At 40.8% G+C, this 22,235-nt stretch overlaps 1 protein-coding gene across 1 annotated transcript; it reads left to right on the forward strand.

Annotated features, from left to right (window-relative positions):
- Nucleotides 1-1,336: 1,336 nt before the first annotated feature.
- On the forward strand, nt 1,337-21,842 carry LOC118391500 (guanine nucleotide-binding protein G(q) subunit alpha-like). Its single transcript, XM_035782960.2, has 8 exons — nt 1,337-2,302; nt 2,656-2,832; nt 3,772-3,956; nt 4,632-4,786; nt 5,113-5,241; nt 5,507-5,636; nt 19,089-19,242; nt 19,859-21,842. Exons 2-8 carry the CDS (start codon nt 2,697-2,699, stop codon nt 20,044-20,046), a joined length of 1,077 nt encoding a protein of 358 aa, XP_035638853.1. The 5' UTR covers nt 1,337-2,302; nt 2,656-2,696; the 3' UTR covers nt 20,047-21,842.
- The last annotated feature ends 393 nt before the right edge of the window (nt 21,843-22,235 follow it).

The following is a 22,235-nucleotide window of genomic DNA, read 5'->3' on the forward strand; positions in this document are numbered from 1 at the left end:
TTTGGGGTATCTGCTTTACTGAACAAAAATAAATGCAACCATTTCAAAGATTTTACTGAGTTTATATAAGGAAATCAGTCAATTGAAATACATTCATTGGGCCCTAGTCTATGGATTTCACATGATGGTAGGGGCGCAGCCATGGGTGGGCCTGGGAGCGCATAGGTCCACCCACTTGGGAGCCAGGCCCAGCCAATCAGAATGAGTTTGGATGATCCAGTAGCTGTAGAAGCCAGATGTGTAGGTTCTTGGCTGGCATGGTTACATGTAGTCTGCGGTTGTGTGGCTGGTTGGAGTTACTGCCGAATTCTCAAGCAATGTTGGAGGCGGCTTCTGGTAGAGAAATTAACATTCAATTCTCTGGCAACGGGGCTCCAGAGTGGCGCAGCGTTCTAAGGCACTGCATCTCTGTGCTATAGCTGTCACTACGGACCCTGGTTTGAGTCCAGGCTGTATCACAACCGGCTGTGATTGGGAGTCCCATAGGGCGATTGTCCCAGCGTCATTAGGGTTTGGCCGGAGTAGGCCGTCATTGTAAATAATAATTTGTTCTTAACTGACTTGCCTTGTTAAATAAATAAAAACAGCTCTGGTGGACATTCCTGCAGGTCAGCCTGCCAATTGCACGCTCCCTCAACTTGAGACAGCTGTGACTTCGTGTTGTGTGACAAAACTGCAGATTTTAGTGTCCTTTTATTGTCCCTAGCACAAGGTGCACCTGTGTAATGATCATGCTATATAATCCGTTTCTTGATCTGCCACACCTGTCAGGTGGATGGAATGTCTTGGTAAAGGAGAAATTCTTACTAACAGGGATGTAAACAAATTTGTGCACAAAATTGGAGAGAAATAAGGTTTTTATGCTTATGGAAAAATTCAGAGACCTTTTATTTCAGCTCATGAAACATGGGACCAACACTTGACATTCTGCGTTTATATTTTTGACAACATTTACTTGACTACAGTAATTTTTACACCCAAACATTTTCCTGACACCCAAAAGTGCTTGCTACATTTCGAATGCTTAGCAGGACAGGAAAATGTCAGATTCTGTCATTTAGCAAGAGGACACGTGATCCTTAGTGCCTCTGATCTGAGGACTCACTAAAGAAAAATGCTTTGTTTGTAAATTATGTCTGTGTTGGAGTGTGCCCCTAGCTAACTGTATTTTAAATCATGCTGTCTGGTTTCATATAAGGAATTTGAAAGTATGTATTGCATTTACTTTTACTTTTGATACTTAAGTATATTTAAAACCAACTACTTATTTTGACTCAAGTAGTGTTTTACTGTGTTACTTTAAGTTTTGAGTAATTTTCTATTAAGGTATATTTACTTTTACTCAAGTATGACTATTGTGTACTTTCTCCACCACTGTTCCTTTAAATTAAGACCGAGACAATCAGGTTAGTGGAGTTCCTTACTAATTAGTGACCTTAATTTATCAATGAAGTGCAGGGGAGGAGCGAAAATCTGCAGACACTCGGCCCTCGGTGGTGTTCCTAATTTTTGGTATACTGTCGTCAATAACATGTAATAACACATTTAACATTTGTGAAATTAGCCTCTATATTCTTCAATCCAATATATGTTAAGTGTTTATGTAAGTAGTGAACTGCCCACCCTTTTTCTGTGCCACCAGACAGTTGTTTCATTACAATGTAACATATTGAGCGACATGCCTTCATGATCCTTTCCCAGCTAAACACACCCTCTCCTAACGTCACATGGTTCGGGGCTTGAGTTACGCCAGCACAACACGACAGCAGCTGGCAGCAATAATGGCTAGAATTGTGTGAAAATAAGAGTCCTCTACTTAGAGAGAAACTGTCCGACACACCCCGTTCATGGGCCCACACTTTTTATGTTGGTGAAAATTATTAAGATGTAGAATAATGACGAAGAGAAAAACGTAAATAAAGGCAATGATGAGTGATGTTGAAAAAGAATGACTAAAGGGTGGATAAATATGAAGAAAATGTTTTACTGTGTAGAGCACTTTTATTTTTATGGCTCCTTGCCTTTTTGCTGCTAGGTTCACATAGGGTCCAGTCAGAGTACACTGTATTCTGTACCTAATGAAATTACAGATGGGACAAGCAAAGGGGACAATAGAAAAAATATAACAACGTTAAGCAATGCATCTTCAATGAAGACCAATTCAAAAGGAACATATTGTGGTATGGGATTATTTTTTGTTACTCCTGTGGAATAATGGAATTTCGTTTTTTATACATTTATGGTGATCTGGAGTAAAAGTCCGCCATATTCACTCACCACACCCGGAGTTCAACTATTGGAGGTAAAGATTTGCTTTTCTGTTTACATGTTGCTATTTCATTATTCATTCTCCCAACGGATTGGCACCTATTGCATTTCGTAATGGGACCGTAGTTTACATAAATATAAAATAACAAGTGGTCTGTTTCTGCCAAGGTTCAATCAGTTTCTGGGAATTGTATTCGCATTATTACGCTTGGCTTTTACTGTGGACACTAGAGCGTAGGCTATGCATGGCACTGTAGATAGAGAATTCAGTCAGTGCTGAGGGAGGACATTTATTTTAGTTAAATATAACAATTTATTTAACAAAGTGACAATGTTTATCGCCTTAACATTTTTTTAATTTTAATTTAATTTCACTTTGGAATATAGGCCTACCTCCTCGACCCCAAAAGTAAGTGTTATCAAGAGTCATGACTCTGGGCTCCGTAGGGGCCTGTTGCCTCAGCGAAGAGGGAAAGGAGGCTCGACGGATCAACGACGAGATCGAAAGACAGCTTCGCCGGGACAAGAAAGACTCGCGCCGCGAGTTTAAGCTGTTGCTTCTCGGTAAACCAACGATCACAGTTCTAATTACCACTCAAAGCGCTAATATGACATTGTATCATTATTTGAAACATGTTCATAATATCACTGACTCTATCAGTGTACATTGTATATGTTATTTCAATGCACATGCCTATAAAAAAAACATATTGCCTGGCAATTTGAATTTATTTGAGATATTGCCAAGAAAACAATGTTTTAGAGGCTTGTGGGAGGAGCTGTAGGAGGAGGGGCTCATTGTAATGGCTGGAATGGAATATTTGGAAAGTTATCAAACACATCAAACATATGGAAACCACATGTTTGACTCATTTCCATCTATTCCATTCCAGCCATTACAATGAGCCTGTCCTCATGTAGCTCCTCCCACCAGGCTTATCCATTATGTTTATTGTAGTGTAATGTCTTTTGGTACTCTGATGTTTATATAACTTAAATATGTAGAATAATTTATTACGTTCGCACATCCAGCTCACAACTGTCACCCTGCTGGGTTATAACTCAAGGAAAGAATGTCGACAGCAACCAGGCTCATGTAATTTGTTAGGTGACGAAGGAAGGGTTACCATTGCTACTATAAACGTTAGGTTGATTAATTGCATAGGGGCCACATTTCTTAGAAATCAATCAATTATTGTCATGGATCACTGTCGTTTAGGTCCGGAGATCAGAAATATGTTCCTGTGACAGATACAGCACACAATAGACCACACCCTGAAACTGTTGTATCAACATTCCATGGTCAAAACAAAGTGCAGTTGAAAAATTGTATTCAATCAAAATGTTTGGGTTACTCAGCAATAGTTTAATCTACATGTCGCGTGTCCATCAAATTGACAATATAAAAATGACACTATAATAAGCCTAAAATGTGCATTGGCTTTCATCAGCAGTGGCAGGCTACTGTCAAACAGAGTTAATCTCTGAGCTTTTTCTTCCCAGGGACTGGTGAGAGTGGGAAGAGCACCTTCATCAAGCAGATGAGGATCATCCATGGGACGGGCTACTCCGAGGAGGACAAGCGAGGCTTCACCAAGCTGGTGTACCAGAACATCTTCACTGCCATGCAGTCCATGATCCATGCTATGGAGACCCTTCAAATCCCGTACAAGTGTGAAGACAACCAGGTGACCCTTCTGTTGTTCCATTTATACCAACTTTGCCTGTTTTTTTTTGCCAACATTTTGAGTTTTTCCAGGCCTTGACACCACTCTGGAAACACTCTAGGCTTTAGTTATAGCCTCTAGGCTATAAGCTTTTCATTGTCAGAAAAACCTGCGGACCTGGCTAGGCCCATGTTTGTACAGACCTTTTATTTGTTTCTACAGTCTCTGAGTCTCAGTGAGGATTGTAGTGAAGGATCAGGTGATGTCGTTATGATATCTGTAACTTTGTTTACTTTCTGCCTAGTTGATGATGTCATTAGTTACTTGAGCAGGATGACAGACTGAAGGCCTTGTAAAAGGTACACATGTGGTTGACTGTTGGCACACACGTAAAGTAGGGCAACTCCTGGGACCAATATGCCACGAGACAAAATGACCTTTGCTTAATCACGTAGCTCTCTATCCCTTACCTTAAAGCCACCATATGGGGCCTAGTAATCATACAAATTCACTACCTCACAGCTATGTGCTAACTGCCACGCACTAACACACATTTAAATTCTAGATAGGTCTGAGGCCAAGCTAACACAATTCTTTGGCTTCCATTTACAATAAACATGATCACTCAGACAAATGCCTCTCTAGGTCTATTATGTAATGATCTATTTCCCGTTCTCTTTCTCTCTCCTATTTCAGGGCCATGCAAATATTGTCATCGAAGTGGATGTAGAGAAGGTCACAATGTTTACAAATCCGTACGTTGACGCCATTAAGAGTCTATGGAATGACCCAGGGATCCAGGAATGCTACAATCGGAAGAGGGAATACCAGCTCTCAGACTCTGCCAAATAGTGAGTAAACCAATACCAAACCTCTAGTTTAGATTGCCAAATAGTGAGTGGACACAGACCAGTGACTACTCCCCACACTCTTCCCAAATAGTTGCCACTGTGTCCAATGCCAGTTACATCTCAGGCATAAAAGGCTGTGCAGATTCAGGTAAACAATAAAAGCGATCCAATGGCCAGATTGATTGCTATTGTGATGATCGGCTGAAAGATCTGTATTTTAAGACTTCTGTGTTTTTCTGAAAAGTGACCTAATGAGTAACAAAACTGTTAACATGATGATAATAATAATAATAATAAATAACCCCATTTCTCTCATGCCCTTTCAGCTACTTGAATGCACTGGACCGTATAGCTGAGTCATCTTATGTCCCGACCCAGCAAGACGTGCTCAGGGTCAGGGTCCCTACCACAGGCATCATAGAGTACCCCTTTGACCTCCAGAGTGTGGTCTTCAGGTAAACATCCACATAGCCTACTATTCCATCCCTGTCTGCTGAACACAATTGATCAAGATGATCCTAGAAAAGTAACTGGTATTAAAAGACTCCATTTTGAATTATTCAAATACAAATGGATGTTTCTCCATCTCCATGCTTTTCGGTACAGTACATATTGACGTTAATGTAATAACTCATCATAACCCATTAGAACTCTGTGTTCTCTATACCTGCCTGTTGAGAGTTGCCCCTAAACCTCATGGTGCTGTGCTGCTGTTCTCAGAATGGTGGATGTGGGTGGCCAGAGGTCCGAGAGGCGGAAATGGATCCACTGCTTTGAGAATGTCACCTCCATCATGTTTCTGGTGGCTCTCAGTGAATACGACCAGGTCCTGGTAGAATCTGACAATGAGGTGAGTTTGGTCATTGCACTTTCAACAGTCCAAAGCACGATGGTGTTCTTAGAGGACATGGTGCTCCTAAAATCCACGGCAGCCATGTTGGCACCTCCTGGACAATACTGACCAATGGCAATCCGCTGAATAATGACAATTCTAAACCGAGCTACCTAACTGAGCTGCTTGAACTTATGAATGGATTGATTGAATGCTTAGAGACAGAGATACATGGCATTGTACTAGAAAGTTGGCCAAACTCTCTCCCTCTTGCTATCTCTTTATGACTGGATCTCTGCTAGTGGAGGAGAGGATCCAGGAGAGAGATAATCACCTAGTCAGTCTGAACACAGAGGCACATTGTTCCAGTGCTAAATGTTGAATCAGCCCAAACCAGTTATGTGAAGATGACCCAGATTTTCCCGGAGCCCAACGCCAGTCTGCCTCAGCTGATATCCATTCACACTCCGCCATAGGGTTGGAGTTAGACTTCGCTTGTGCCCAGATCTGCACTTTAGCTAACCCCTCTGATTATTGTTGTATGACAACTCCTATAGTCGTAGGAGTTGGCTAAATGCACGTACAGATCTGGGACCAGGCTACGTGTTCTCAGAGAAAAAGAAGGAGAATACCCCACACACTGTTTGAATGCTCCCAAAGTTTTAATAGGAACACTCACGTTTGTTTTGTAACGCACATGCTACATTTGAACTGGACTTTGACCAGCTCAGGGGTTGTGCTTAGTGTTCACCTGCAGGGGGAGCCCTTCAGTCACTGTAATGATTCTTGGAACAAACACAAGGGCTGTTTTTTTCTACAGTATTTGCATCATGCACAATCACTGCAAAGTAATTGTCCACACTGACTGTGTAGAACGCTGGGTCCAGCAGCACAGTAACAGTCACCAACACTCTGGGTAACATGAAAACAGCCTAACCAGCTCTGCTGGTAAAATGCTCAGACTGAGGTGTTCTCTCATTTGTGTCTGGAAGTAGCTAGTAAGCTAGTCAACATTAGCCAGTTAGCTTGGATGCTTGACTGCTGTTGTGAGGTCAGAATATGGAGCCAGATACCTGCCGAACGGTTGAACGTACATATCGTTAGGATTGTAAGAAAATCCATGCGTAAATTATTGGGATCGTAAGAAAAGCCATGCGTGAAAAATGAAACGTAAATGTTAAAATACATCTGTAAACGTGTTACGACTATGAATTAACATTTACACGTTCAATTCTTACTTTACGTCGCCCTTGGTTAAAAAAATATTTTTTATCGGTACAAACTTTTGTCAGTAATGTGGCATCTGCCAAGGACATGAACCGAATGTAGCTAGTCAATCAAGCAACTTTAGCCCAGACGTTAGGGTTTGCAGCTTCCGGTTTCATTTCCAAAATAAAAGTCTAAAGCTTGTTTTAGAACTGCATTCAATAACAACGTTATATCAGTAGATGGCGTAGTATAGTCTTGGGCCTTCAACAAATGACTTGTGATAAAGACAGAAGAGCCTTGTCGAGAATAACCGCCTGAGATGCAAAATAGAAAGTATATATGATTTATGCTAGGCCTATCCCACTATATAAATATACAATGCCGTTGTGTGTTATTTAATGGCCATATAATTGCATAATTTATTTTTATAGCCCCGTGGGGATATTGTGGTGATCATGTAAACTAATGAATCACATTTTTCCCAGTATTTGGGAGCACGGACTGTAGGCCTTATATTAGGCATTTTGAGTGTTGTATTTGTGAATTCCACTCTGCATGTAGGCTTGTTATAGCCATTTGCATTGCACAACCCCATCACACAGAGGTTATATCCATATCAATAAATAAAGTCTTGGCTATAACCTGTCCTGAGCGAAATAGCCAAGGAGTCCCAAATGGTCAAGACTATCTATAGTCTATTCTTATTGCCAGATCTGTTTTCTCTATCAGCCACTGTACGTGCTTCTTCAAATATTTTTTTGAATGTATTTAGAGGCCTGTGAGCCTCTAAATACAGGGTCTCTTTTTAAGGGTAGCCTTATAATATAAACAGTTATAAAACCCCCAAATTATTCTAACATTATTCCACAAGACACCAGTACCCAAAATGATAGCCTAAATTGCAATGCCTACAAGTCGATGCCTATTTTTTTTTTTTTTTTGGATAGGCCTAAATTAAACATTTAATTATTAAAGTGTTAAAGTAAAGAACTTTGGAGAATTTAAATAATTTTGAATACACATTAATTTCAATAAACAAACGGAAAAGACTGTTCTATTCTCTTTGATTTAGTTCCTATTGCAACTCAGACAAATGACAGAATGGATGACTGACTGACTGAACTGAATGAAGGATGAATTAAATGTTCAAATATGTTGGAATGACGAGTGTCACCCATCATGCATCATCTGCAATTTATTTGGCTAGTAGGCAAATAGGCCTACATTAGGGTATAATGACTCTATGGCTGAATGCCTCCAGAAGGGCATCTTCTGAGGATGAGCGGTACTTTTCTGAAGGCGCGTGGTGCTGCATGGAGATCACAAGCTCTTCAACTGGGCAGCTGCGTTGTGATGGAGGGAATAGCCTATAAGGAGACTACCTAAAACCATTGCAACAGAGTTATTGTAAAGTGTGGGAATAAGCTTATGCCAGACTTAGCCTACGTTTAACCTCTCTTGTTAATTTCATTGTACATAGAGTGCATTTGGGAAGTATTCAGACCCCTTCACTTTTTCCACATTTTGTTACGTTACAGCCTTATCCTAAAATGGCCAATACCATCCCTACGTGAAGCATGGTGCTGGCAGCATCATGCTGTGGGATGTTTTTCAGTGGCAGGGACTGGGAGACTATTCAGGATCGAGGGAAAGATGAACGGAGCAAAGTACAGAGAGATCCTTGATGAAAACCAGCTCCAGAGCGCTCAGGACCTCAGACTGGGGTGAAGGTTCACTTTCCAACAGGGCAACGACCCTAAGCACATAGCCAAGACAACGCAGGAGTGGCTTTGGGACAAGTCTCTGAATGTTCTTGAGTGGCCCAGCCAGAACCCGGACTTGAACCCTATCGAACATCCCTGAAAATAGCTGTGCAACGATGCTCCCCATCCAACCTGACAGAGCTTGAGAGGATCTGCAGAGAAGAATGGGAGAAACTCTCCAAATAAAGGTATATGCCAAGCTTGTAGCGTCATACCCAAGAAGTCTTGAGGCTGAAATCGCTGCCAAAGGTGTTTCAACAAAGTACTGGTTAGAATGGTCTAAAAACCTGATTCTGCTTTGTCTTTATAGTGTACTGTGTTGAGATCTAAAAAACTATTTAATTAATTTTAGAATAAGAATAACGTGGAAAAAATGAACGGATCTGAATACTTTGAGTGAACTGTATGTTCATGACCCGATTCATATTAATCATGTCCAATTATTTTAAATGTATATTAACCCCTCCTACAGAATATGCTTTAGCAAGATTTTGAGTGGCAAAAACTCCAGTGGTCATACATAATTCAAAGAACAAGAATAGATGCTTGGTGAATCTATGTTTCATTATTCCTGGTAGATACTACTGGTTATGATTGCAGACAGAGTCCAGAGAATGGGATGGTGCAATATTGAATTAGTCGTATTTTGATAAGGTGTATGCATGGGGATGTCCACGTCACCCAGAGATATGCCCATGCTGTAGAGATACACCTAGCAGACTGACACTTTACTGTTTTAGGCATAATACAGCTAGTATTATCTAGACTAGCGCTGGCAAACAAATCTATTACATGAGCTACCTAAATGTGAAGTAAACTCAACTGAGGAGTAAAAGAGAATGGAGACTTTTAACTTGAAAACGTGCGGGATACGTCTTTCCGGTCTCCCTGACTTCCATTGTTTTTATACTGTGTTATGTTTGTTTGGGTAGCACTTCTCATAGGTGTACGTTTTTTTTGTTGGTGAGATGAAATTGCCAAAACTCTGAAAGGTATTATTGTATGTCAGAATTTCAACACAAGATCTGTTCCAAAAATGTTTTTGGGGGGGTAGATCAGCTTCAAAATGTGTATTTATTATGGATCCCCATTAGCTGCTGCCAAGGCAGCTCTTCCTTGGGTCCAGCAAAATGAAGGCAGTTTATACGATTTTAAAAACATTACATCACAGACTGTGTGCTCTCAGTCCCCTACTTCACCACTACCACATATATAGAGTACCAAATCCGTGTGTGTGTGTGTGTGTGTGTGTGTGTGTGTGTGTGTGTGTGTGTGTGTATATGCGCCTATGTTTGTGTTGCTTCACAGTCCCCGCTGTTCCATAAGGTGTTTTTTTTTTATCAGTTTTTTAAATCTAATTTTACTGCTTGAATGTGTTACTTGATATGTAATAGAGTTCCATGTAGTCAGCTTAATGTAGTACTGTACACCTTCCATAGTCTGTTCTGGACTTGGGGACTGTGAAGAGACCTCTTGTGACGTGTTGTGGGGTATGCCTGGGTGTCTTGAGCTGTGCCCCAGTAGTTCAGAAAGACAGCTCGTACATTCAACATGTCAATACCTCTCATAAATACAAGCAGTGATGAAGTCAATCTCTCCTCCACTTTGAGCCTGGAGAGATTGACATGCAACTATTTAATATTAGCTCTCTGTGTATGTCCAAGGGCCAGCCGTGCTGCCCTGTTCTGAACCAATTGCAATTTTCCTTATTTGTGGCACCTGACCACATGACTGAACAGTAGTCCAGGTGCAAAAAAACTAGGGCCTGTAGGACCTGCCTTGTTGACAGTGCTGTTAAGAAGGTAGAAACTAGGGCCTGTAGGACCTGCCTTGTTGACAGTGCTGTTAAGAAGGCAGAGCAGCGTCTTATCATGGACATACTTCTCCCCATTGATACTGTTGTATCAATATGTTTTCACCATGACAGTTTACAATCCAGGGTTACTCCAAGCAGTTTAGTCACCTCAACTTACTCAATTGCCACATTATTTATTACAAGATTTAGGCTTTAGTGAATGATTTTGTCCCAAATACAATGCTTTTAGTTTTAGAAATATTTCGGACTAACTTATTCCTTGCCACCCACTCTGAAACTAACTGCAACTCTTTAAGTGTAGCAGTAATTTCAGTCGCAGTAGTAGCTGACTACTACTGTGTAGTAGCATGTATACCTTTGAGTCATCCGCATACATAGACACTCTGCCTTTCCTCAAAGCCAGTGGCAATTCACAATATTTGTAAATGATTTTGTACATAATGTTTCTGCAACCGTATCTTATGGAAGAAAATACCTTCTGGATATCAGGACAGAGATCACTCACCTCGGACTAGACAAAGATTTCTTCTTCAACAACAACAACAACAACAACCACAACAAGCAGGACTCACACATATTCTCCAAACACCCCACAGGGCAGACATCCCAATTATTCGCAAAAGGAAGCAACGCTGAGGACAAAGAGCCGGATGCCTCATCCGGACCCGCAGAAGGCAACTAGGAAAGCTACCGTTACGTCAATATTACTCGCCAACGTGCGATCATTGGACAATTAACTAGACTAGGTATGATCACGAATATCCTACCAACGGGACATCTAAAACTGTAATATTCTATGCATCGCGGAATCGTGGCTGCACGACGACATGGATATTCAGCTAGCTATATTCAACAACAGCGGGTGCACGAAATCTATGGAAGTCTCTAGATTTTGCTCGCCTGAAGCAGAGTATATTGTGATAAATTGCAGGCCACACTACTTGCCTAGAGAGTTCTCAGCTCTACTTTTCGTGGCTGTTTATTTACCACCACAGACAGATGCTGGCACTAAGACCGCACTCAGTCAGCTGTATAAGGAAATAAGCAAACAGGAAACCACTCACCCAGAGGCGGCGCTCCTTGTGGACGGAGACTTTAATGCAGGGAAACTTAAATCAGTTCTACCAAATCTCTATCAACATGTTAAATGTGCAACCAGAGGGAGAAAAATTCTAGATCACCTGTACTCCACACACAGAGACTCGTACAAAGCTCTCCCTCGACCTCCATAAATCCGACAACAACTCTATCCTCCTGATTCCTGCTTACAAGCAAAAATTAAAGCAGGAAGCACCAGTGACTCGGTCTATAAAAACATGGTCAGATGAAGCAGATGCTAAACTACAGGACTGCTTTGCTATCACAGACTGGAACATGTTCCGGGATTCTTCCGATGACATTGAGGAATACACCACATCAGTTACTGGCTTTATCAATAAGTGCATTGAGGACATTGTCCCCACAGTGACTGTACGTACATACCCCAACCAGAAGCCATGGATAACAGGCAACATTCGCACTGAGCTAAAGGGTCGAGCTGCCGCTTTCAAGGTGCGGGACTCTAACCCGGAAGCTTACAAGAAATCCTGCTATGCCCTGCGACGAACCATCAAACAGGCAAAGCATCAATACAGAACTAAGATTGAATCATGCAACACCGGCTCTGATACTCGACGGATGTGGCAGGGCTTGCAAACTATTAGACTATAAAGGGAAGCACAGCCGCGAGCTGCCCAGTGACACGAGCCTACCAGACAAGCTAAATTACTTCTATGCTTGCTTCGAGGCAAGCAACACTCAGGCATGCATGAGAGCATCATCTGTTCCGGACGACTTTGTGATCACTCTCTCCGTAGCCGACGTGAGTAAGACCTTTAAACAGCTCAACACACACATGGCTGCGGGGCCAGACGGATTACCAGGACGTGTGCTCCGGGCATGTGCTGACCAACTGGCAGGTGTCTTCACTGACATTTTCAACATGTCCCTGATTTAGTCTGTAATACCAACATGCTTCAAGCAGACCACCATAGTCCCTGTGCCCAAGAACACAAAGGCAACCTGCCTAAATGACTACAAACCCGTAGCACTCACGTCCGTACATCACTGGGGCAAAGCTGCCTGCCATCCAGGACCTCTACACCAAGCGTTGTCAGAGGAAGGCCCTGAAAATTGTCAAAGACCCCAGCCAACCCAGTCATAGACTGTTCTCTCTACTACCGCATGGCAAGCAGGACCGGAGTGCCAAGTCTAGGACAAAAAGGCTTCTCAACAGTTTTTACCCCCAGGCCATAAGACTCCTGAACAGGTAACCAAATGGTTACCCGGACTATTTGCATTGTGTGCCCCCCCAACCCCTCTTTTACGCTGCTGCTACTCTCTGTTTATCTTATATGCATAGTCACTTTAACTATACATTCATGTACATACTACCTAAATTGGCCTGACCAACCAGTGCTCCCACACATTGGCTAACCGGGCTATCTGCATTGTGTCCCAACACCCGCCAACCCCTCTTTCTAAGCTTCTGCTACTCTCTGTTCATCATATATGCATAGTCACTTTAACAATACCTACATGTACATACTACCTCAATAAGCCTGACTAACAAGTGTCTGTATATAGCCTTGCTACTCTTTTTTTTCAAATGTCTTTATACTGTTGTTTTATTTATTTACTTACCTACACACACACCTCTTTTCCCCCCACCATTGGTTACAGACAGTAAATAAGCATTTGTTGTATTCGGCGCACGTGACAAATAAACGTTGATTTGAATTCATTAGTAAAGATTGAAAAAAGTTATGGGCTTAGACCGCTGCCTTGGGGAATTCCTGATTCTACCTGGATTATGTTGGAGAGGCTTCCATTAAAGAACACTGTCTGTGTTCTGTTAGGCAGGTCATTCTTTATCCACAATGTAGCAGGGGGTGTAAAGCCATAACACAAGTTTTGCCAGCAGCAAACTATGATTGATATTGTCAATCTGCAGTGAAGGCTAACAAAACAGCCCCCACAATGTTTTTATCATAAATTTCTCTCAGCCAATCATAAGTAATTTGTGTAAGTGCTGTGCTTGTTGAATGTCCTTCCCTAAAAGCATGCTGAAAGTTTGTCAATTTGTTTACTGTAAAATACAATGCTATCTGGTCAAACACCATTTTTTTCCCCAAAAGTTTAGTAAGGGTTGGTAACAGGCTTATTGGTTGACTATTTGAGCCAGTAAAGGGGGCTTTAATGTTCTTAGGTAGCGGAATGACTTTTGCTTCCCTCCAAGCCTAGGGGCACACACATTCTAGTAGGCTTAAATTGAAAATATGGCAAATAGGAGTGGAAATATGGTCCGCTATTATCCTCTGTCATTTTCCATCCAAGTTGTCATACCCTGGCGGCTTGTCATTGTTGATAGACAACAATCATTTTTTCACCTCTTCCACACTAACTTTACGGAATTTAAAATGACAATGCTTGTCTTTCATAATTTGGTCAGAAATACTTGGATGTGTTGTGTCAGCATTTGTTGTTGGCATGTCATACCTAAGTTTGATAATCTTGCCAATGAAAAAATAATTAAAGTAGTTGGCAATATCAGTTAATTTTGTTATGAATGAGCCATCTGATTCAATGAATGATGGCGCTGAGTGTGCCTTGTTTCCCAGATTTCAATTTAAGGTGCTCCAAAGCTTTTTACTATCATTCATCTTTGTTTCATAGTGTAGTTTATTTTTATTCAGTTTAGTCACATGATTTCTCAATTTGCAATAAGTTTACCAATCGGTTGTGCAGCCAGACTTATTTGCCATTCCTTTTGCCTCATCCCTCTTAACCAGACACTTTTTAAATTCCTCATCAATCCACGGGGATTTAACAGTTTTTACAGTCATTTTCATAAAGGGTGCATGCTTATTAGCAACTGGAATAAGCAATTTCATAAATGTGTCAAGTGCAGTGTCTGTTTGCTCCTCATTACACACTACGGACCAACATATTCATTACATCAATAATATAGGAATCACTACAAAACTTCTTGCATGACCTCTTATACACAATATTAGTGTAACGGCTTTCCTCTTACTCTTCTGAGGAGGAGTAGCAAGGACTCAAAAGTGAAACCTGGCAACCTAAATATGGTTGTCAATCAGGGACAACAATAAACAGCTGCCTCTGAGAACCATACCAGGCCAAACACAGAAATCCCAAAACATAGAAAAAGGAACATAGACAACTCACGCCCTGACCATACTAAAACAAAGACATAATAAAATAACTAAGGTCAGAACGTGACAATTAGGCCCATCCTTTGGAACTTTGGTTTTCCTAGATATCGCAACTATATTGTGATCTTGCTTTCAAGCAAATTCCTGCAGCATTAGTAAAGATCTGATCATTACATGTTGATGAATTCATTCCTATGCTGTTTTTAACTACCCTGGTAGGTTGACTGATAACCCAAACCAGTTTAAAACTTTTTCTTGAGTGGGCAGTTTGATGGAAGCTGGTCAATATATAAATCACCCAGAAAATATACCTCTCTGTTGATCACATACAGTGGCAAGAAAAGTTATGTGAACCCTTAAGGATTTACCTGGATTTCATGAACAATAGACAAACACAGTCTGCTTAAAGTAATAACACACAAACAATGATACGTTTCATATCTTTATTGAACACACCGTGTAAACATTCACAGTACAGGGTGGAAAAACTGTGAACCCTTGGATTTAATAACTGGTTACCCTCCTTTGGCAGCAATAACCTCAACCAAAAGTTTTCTGTAGTCGCGGATCAGACCTGCACAACAGTCAGGAGGAATTTTGGACCATTCCTCTTTTACAAAACTGTTTCAGTTCAGCAATATTCTTGTGATGTCTGGTGTGAACCGCTCTCGAGGTCATACCACAGCATCTCAATCAAGTTGAGGTCAGGACTCTGACTGGGCCACTCCAGGAGGTGTATTTTCTTCTGTTGAAGCCATTCTGTTGTTGATTTACTACTGTGTTTTGGGTCATTGTCCTGTTGCATCACCCAACTTCTGTTGAGCTTTAATTGGTGGACAGATAGCCTTATATTCTCCTGAAAAATGTCTTGATAAACATGGGAATTAATTTTTCCGTCGATGAAAGCCAGTTGTCCAGACCCAAACCATGATGCTCCATCCATCATACTTTACAGTTAGGATGAGGTTTTGATGTTTGTGTGCCTTTTTTTTCTCCACACATAGTGTGTTCCTTCCAAACAACTCAAATTTAGTTTAATCTGTCCACAGAATATTTTGCTGGAACATCCAGGTACTCTTTTGCGAACTTAAGACATGCAGCAATGTTTTTTTGGACAGCAGTGGCTTCTTCCATGGTGTCCTCCCACGAACACCATTCTTGTTGAGTGTTTTCTGTATCATAGACTCGTCAACAGAGATGTAGAGAGATTTCTGTAAATCTTTAGCTGACACTCTAGGATTATTCTTAACCTCATTGAGCATTGGGGCGGCAGGGTAGCCTAGTGGTTAGAGCGTTGGACTAGTAACCGAAAGGTTGCAAGTTTGAATCCCCGAGCTGACAAGGTACAAATCTGTCGTTCTGCCCCTGAACAGGCAGTTAACCCACTGTTCCTAGGCTGTCATTGAAAATAAGAATTTGTTCTTAACTGACTTGCCTAGTAAAATAAAGGTGCATTTTTTTTTACAAATAAAATAAAATTCACGCTGTGCTCTTGAGTTTGAGTTTATTTTTTATTTTTACAGGGACAGTGCACATTAATCAACGATTCAGTAAAAGTGTCGGTTTTAGCCAGCCGGCTAATTTTCAACCGCAGTCCCTGGGCAGGTTATTAAAAACAATTACAATATAGACAATAGCAACATAGAACAAGCAAGACATAGCAACATAGGACAAATATAAAAAGCAGCAAGACAAAATTCATAAAAGCAACAGTGTTTCCACACCTCACAAGCTACAGACAACATGGAAAGCGGCAACACACAGCTAGGGACCATGTTCACAAATCTGATTGACCTTTAGCCATGTCTTCAAGCATTTTGTGAAAGTGTGATATGTGGTGCAGTTATGTGAGTCTGATGGCAGTGTATTCCAGACATGGGAAGCTCTCACAGAGAATGCAGATTTACTAAAGGTGCTTTTCCTTAGGGGAACTATACAGTCACCTCTCATGGCAGACCTTGTGGATCTGCTGCCATATGTCTGGGTTTTCTGTTTAACAAAAATATTGAGTGGAGGGGGAGCCAGGCCATTAAGGATCTTGAATACAAGACATGCGTCGGTGTATTGCACAAGATTTTCCCAACTCGAGCTCATGCTTTCTAAGGATGTGACAATGATGATGGCTATTGGGCTTCCTATCAAGCACTTTGAGAGCCTGTTTGTAGACAGACTGAATAGGTTTTAATGTTGTACAGCAAGCTTGGGCCCAACTAGTCAAGCAGTATGTTAAGTGGGGGAGTATCATAGAGTTGAAGTACAGTTTTGCTACCTCTGTAGTCAAACAATTTCGTATAAATCGGAAATTAGCTAGGTTGAATTTAGTTATTTGAATTACCTTTTTCACATGCTTTTTAAAAGAGGTTGGAATCAAGTATGATGCCAAGGTACTTAAAATTGGATACCACCTGGAGCTTCTCCCCTGACACATAGACATCTGGCTCAGTAGCATCTGTTGCCCTCTTTGTGAAGAACATGCAAACAGTTTTTTTCACATTGAGATGCAAACACGAGTCACTGAGCCACTTTGTAACCTGGACCATTACAGTAGTGAGTTCTTGTGCAGCTTGTTGTTTGCTCTTTGCATGCACATATATCACTGTATCATCTGCATACATTTGAACTTCAGACCCAGTACAGACAGAAGGCAGATCATTAATGTACAACATCTACTCACAGAGTAGATTGCAGTCATTTTTTCTGGACGGCCACTCCTAGGGAGAGTAGCAACAGTGCTGAACTTTCTCAATTATAGACAATTTGTCTTACTGTGGACTGATTAACATCAAGACTTTTAGAGATACTTTTATAACTCTTTCCAGCTTTATGCAAGTCAACAATTCTTAATCTTAGGTCTTCTGAGATCTCTTTTGTTTGAGGCATGGGTCACATCAGGCAATGCTTCATGTGAATAGCAATCTCACATTTGGTGAGTTGTTTTATATTGCAGGGCAGCTCAAACCAACATCTCAAATCTCGTCTCATTGATTGGACTCCAGGTTAGCTGACATCTGACTTCAGTTCTTCTTTTGGAGAAGTCATTAACCTAGGGGTTCACATACTGTTTAAATTATGTATTCAATATAGACAGGGAAAATACAATAATTTGTGTGTTATTAGTTTAAGCACACTGTGTTTGTCTAATGTTGTGACTTAGAGGAAGATCATTTCACATGTTTTTACCAATTTATGTGGAAATCCAGGTTTGTGGAAATCCAACGGGTTTTGTAGGCCTCCTTGCTCACTTGTTCAGTTCTGCCCACAAATGTTCTATGGGATTGAGGTCAGGCATTGTGATGGCCACTTCAATTCCTTGACTTTGTTGTCCTTAAGCCATTTTGCCACAACTTTGAAGTATGCTTGTGGTCATTGTCCATTTAGAAGACGCATTTGCGACCAAGCTTTAACTTACTGACTGATTGCTTCAGTATATCCACATAATTTTCCTTTGTCATGATGCCATCTATTTTGTGCAGTGCACCAGTCCCTCCTGCAGCAAAGCGCCCACACATGATGCTGCCACCCCCGTGCTTCACGGTTGGGATGGTGTTCTTTGGCTTGCAAGCCTTCCCCTTTTTCCTCCATAACGATGGTCATTATGGCCAAACAGTTCTATTTTTATTTGATCAGACCAGAGGGCATTTCTCCAAAAAGTATGATCTTTGTCCCCATGTGCAGTTGCAAACCGTAGTCTGGCTTTTTTTATGGCGGTTTTGGAGCAGTGGCTTCTTCCTTGCTGAGCAGCCTTTCAGGTTATGTTTTGTACTTGTTTCCTCCAGCATCTTCACAAGGTCCTCTGCTGTTCTGGGATTGATTTGTACTTTTTACATCAAAGTACATTCCACAGGTACACCTGCAATTGACTCAAATGATGTGAATTATCATCAGAAGCTTCTAACGCCATGACATAATTTTCTGGAATTTTCCAAGCTGTTTAAAAGCGCAGTCAATTTAGTGTATATACATTTCTGAGTCACTGGAATTGTGATACAGTGAAATAATCTGTCTGTAAACAATTATTGGAAATATTACTTGTGTCATGGACAAAGTAGCTGTCCAAGCCGACTTGCCAAAACTAGTTTGTTAACAAGAAATTTGTGGAGTGGTTGAAAAACTAGTTTTAATGACTCCACCCTAAGTCTGCACGTAGTTGATCTTACAATGCTAACAATTTCCGTATGGATTTTCTTAGGATCGTAACGATACGTATGTTCAGCCTTTTGATAGGAATCTGGATCCATATCAGAGCGGTTGGATCAACCCTACTCCTCAGCCAAAGCGGACTCCCCAAGAGCGAAACTGAATTTACAAATGGACAATGACAACGCTCTTAATTTACGAATGCCCAGAGTGCACGCTGGGCACACTCTGGCCCTCCAGATTGAATTTCTGAACATGGAGTTAGAAAAAAAGAAGGGCAAATACAGGTTCTCTTTAACATTGTGGGTTTTTTTTTTACTTTCCACAGAATCGAATGGAGGAAAGCAAAGCGTTGTTCAGGACAATAATAACCTACCCGTGGTTTAAAGATTCCTCAATCATTCTATTCTTGAATAAGATTGACTTAATGCAGGAGAAAATCTTGTTCTCACATCTGGTGGATTACTTCCCTGAATATGATGGTAAGAACTCCTTTTTTCATGGATTTAATGAAAGAAAGACAAGCTCAATTTGCATGGAACAGCTAAATGTGATCATAAACTACCAATGCAAAATTAGTTTTAATTTCACCATTATTTAACCAGGTAATATATTTTTACAGTTAAATTGACTATAAAACCCATTTAAAAACGGTGTGCATGCGCTGGCCCTGTATCATATCACCAGTATACCTTATAGATAAAAACACCCTAAATAAACCATATATACAATGCACATCATAAATAAACTATTGTATGTATATGATGCAGCTGTCTAACACCATTTACAAGACCTTGCCCCTTATGGCCTGTAATCGATCCTTGGCGGCGCAATTTGTAACCTCTTGGTCCCTGTGGCCACCGACGGCGATTCACAAACAATCAATGTTCAAACCACACACACAGTTCCAGTTAAGACAATCGGTGGGCAGTACACTTTCAAACACCCTTCCTCTGTGCTGCTGGGTCAATACCTTGTTAATTTCACCAGATATGAAACAATATTTAATATATTGGTTTAGATTGATATAAGAGTTAAATTAACTGATGTGACATTATTTCATGAATCATATAACTAATCATATCTCCTCCTCCTCAGGGCCCCAGCGGGACCCACAGGCAGGAAGAGAATTCATCTTGAAGATGTTTGTGGACCTGAATCCAGATTGCGATAAAATCTACTCCCACTTCACCTGTGCCACTGACACGGAGAACATTCGATTTGTCTTTGCCGCCGTCAAGGACTTCATTCTGCAGCTGAATCTGAAGGAATACAACCTGGTTTAAAGGCTACAGCTGAATCTGAAGGAATACAACCTGGTTTAAAGGCTACAGCTGAATCTGAAGGAGTACAACCTGGTTTGAAGGCTCCAGCTGAATTTTACTGAGTACAACCTGGTTTAAAGACTCCAGCCGACCGCAGTTACAGACTCTTTAATGCAATGTGAAGGAGTACAACCTGGTTTAAAGATTCCAGCCCACCGCAGTTACAGACTCCAAAAGCTGCAGCCAGAGACCAGGGCCTGGAGCCATAGTACAGATAGACTACTTCAGTATGTCTGGTTGTCTTTCACTACGGTGAAACCCTACAGAGAATTTACATAAATGACTGTATTATTTCAACTGTTCACCACTGCATTCTTTTTTTGTTTATGGGTATCTTTGATTTTGTTTACGAGGTGCATCGTGATGATGAATATCACTGTGCCTTTTTGAGGATAGAGGATTCTGGTGTACATTGAGAGTTATTGAGAAGTCTTTGTAAACCGTTTAAAACACATTATAACAGTGTAAACACACATTTCATCAGATGAGAGTTAAAAAGTGCTTTGATGTGCCTGGTGTCTCTCTGAGGGCTGTTGCCCGACGGCGCTCTTGTCAAAGAAAGTCTGGTGGACATTTAGATAACTGCTATGAATCACATCACATTACATCCTCCAGCGGGTCATAGTCACACTAGTGTTTCACCGATATGCATTTAGCAGGGGTGCACTGCCACTACATAAACAAATGTAGATGTATAGATGTATGCCCTCCCCACCTCCCACAGAAGGACCCCATGAAGGCCCCAAACACTGCACAGTCTAATGTGTTTTTTTGTATTGAGACGTGGTTTAAATACATTGTTTACGTATTTAAAATGAGTAGTCATTCTCTGGGTCAGAGGATAGAAGAAACAGTCATAATCATCACCTGGAACACGTAAACTAGCAAACAGGTATTATTTGCACAATTGACACATTTTGTTGTTTTTCTATTGGTGTATAGCTAATAAGTGTTGCCAAATTAATATTACCTCTATTGATTGAACACCCTCTACAAAAGGGTGAAATCTGACGCTGTACCATCAAATTTCAGCCAAAACGCATTTGACTATCAACACTTTTCAGTTGTGATGCTGTATATGTCAGCTACCAGTGTTATAAAATAAGCATATTAGCTCCCACTAAATAGTGCATCTTGATGCTGTTCCTCATCCAATGAGGGATTCTTATCATATTTACACAAGGTCTATCGTTGATCCATTACATCTGCCTTTTGACAGTCCTTTGTTTTCTCAGTGGAGATGTACTGTATTGCTTTGGCACAGTTGCAGTTTAGGGATTTTAAATTTGTACTTTAATGCGTTATCGAATCACTCAAGATTATTTCTGATAAGGGCTGAAAATTATTCCCCATATGTAGTATATGCCTCCTTGCACTTTGTAAATACAAACTGATACGGTGATTTTCTGTTTTAAGGTCCTGTAAAATGAAAAGTGTTGCAATTGTTACCTGCTGAATAAGAATGTTGGGTCCAATGACCTGCTTTGTACACAGGCATTCATTTCTTGAACTCATTTTTTAAATCATAAATATGTAATTTGAGAGTAAAAATAAGAACTTACATTTTTATATAAATTAAAGAACTAATCAAGATTTTCGATTTGTGTCAATCTTCACACACCCTGACGTCATGTGCCATTTTTAAAGTCTCGTTTGAAAATAAAGCATATATATTTCACATTTATGTCAAATTATCTTCGGAGCAATTTTGTCCATGTTTTGAAATTAGGAGTGACGGAATAAATCATTACAATTTATGCAACATCCTTCTCCACACTTTTTTCAGCTACTGTGTATATTTGTGTGGCGATTACCATTAGAATCTAAGGCATAGAGTACACCGTAGATGGTGTTGGAAGTTCATGCTGCCACTCATTGTTTGTCATGGGATTTAATGTCTGCCTGCCTTTTCCTAGCTGTGAGTTTCGCCTCTCAAATAATTTCAGTGAAATCCATCTGGTCAGACAGCATCGCTGCAGGGATGGATGTCCTGCTACTGATTTAGAGAACATTTTTACAGAAGGGGCTTTTCTGTCTACGATACAATGTGGTGCACACTGACAGGGACATAGGCCTATAGGATGTGTGAGTGTCAGCTGCAGCTGGATACTATTGGCACCAAAAGAGACCAAGGTGGGTGCTATAATAGT

The sequence above is a fragment of the Oncorhynchus keta genome, chromosome 12 (genome assembly GCF_023373465.1).
Source record: "Oncorhynchus keta strain PuntledgeMale-10-30-2019 chromosome 12, Oket_V2, whole genome shotgun sequence".
In the NCBI taxonomy this organism is placed as follows: Eukaryota; Metazoa; Chordata; class Actinopteri; order Salmoniformes; family Salmonidae; genus Oncorhynchus; species Oncorhynchus keta.

Bases quoted from the DNA above. Each gene is read 5' to 3' on its own strand.
- LOC118391500 (XM_035782960.2), top strand. From the start codon at position 2,697: ATGACTCTGGGCTCCGTAGGGGCCTGTTGCCTCAGCGAAGAGGGAAAG. The intron at 3,957-4,631 runs GTGACCCTTCTG...CTCCTATTTCAG, and splicing joins ACAAGTGTGAAGACAACCAG to GGCCATGCAAATATTGTCAT. The intron at 19,243-19,858 runs GTAAGAACTCCT...CCTCCTCCTCAG, and splicing joins TTACTTCCCTGAATATGATG to GGCCCCAGCGGGACCCACAG.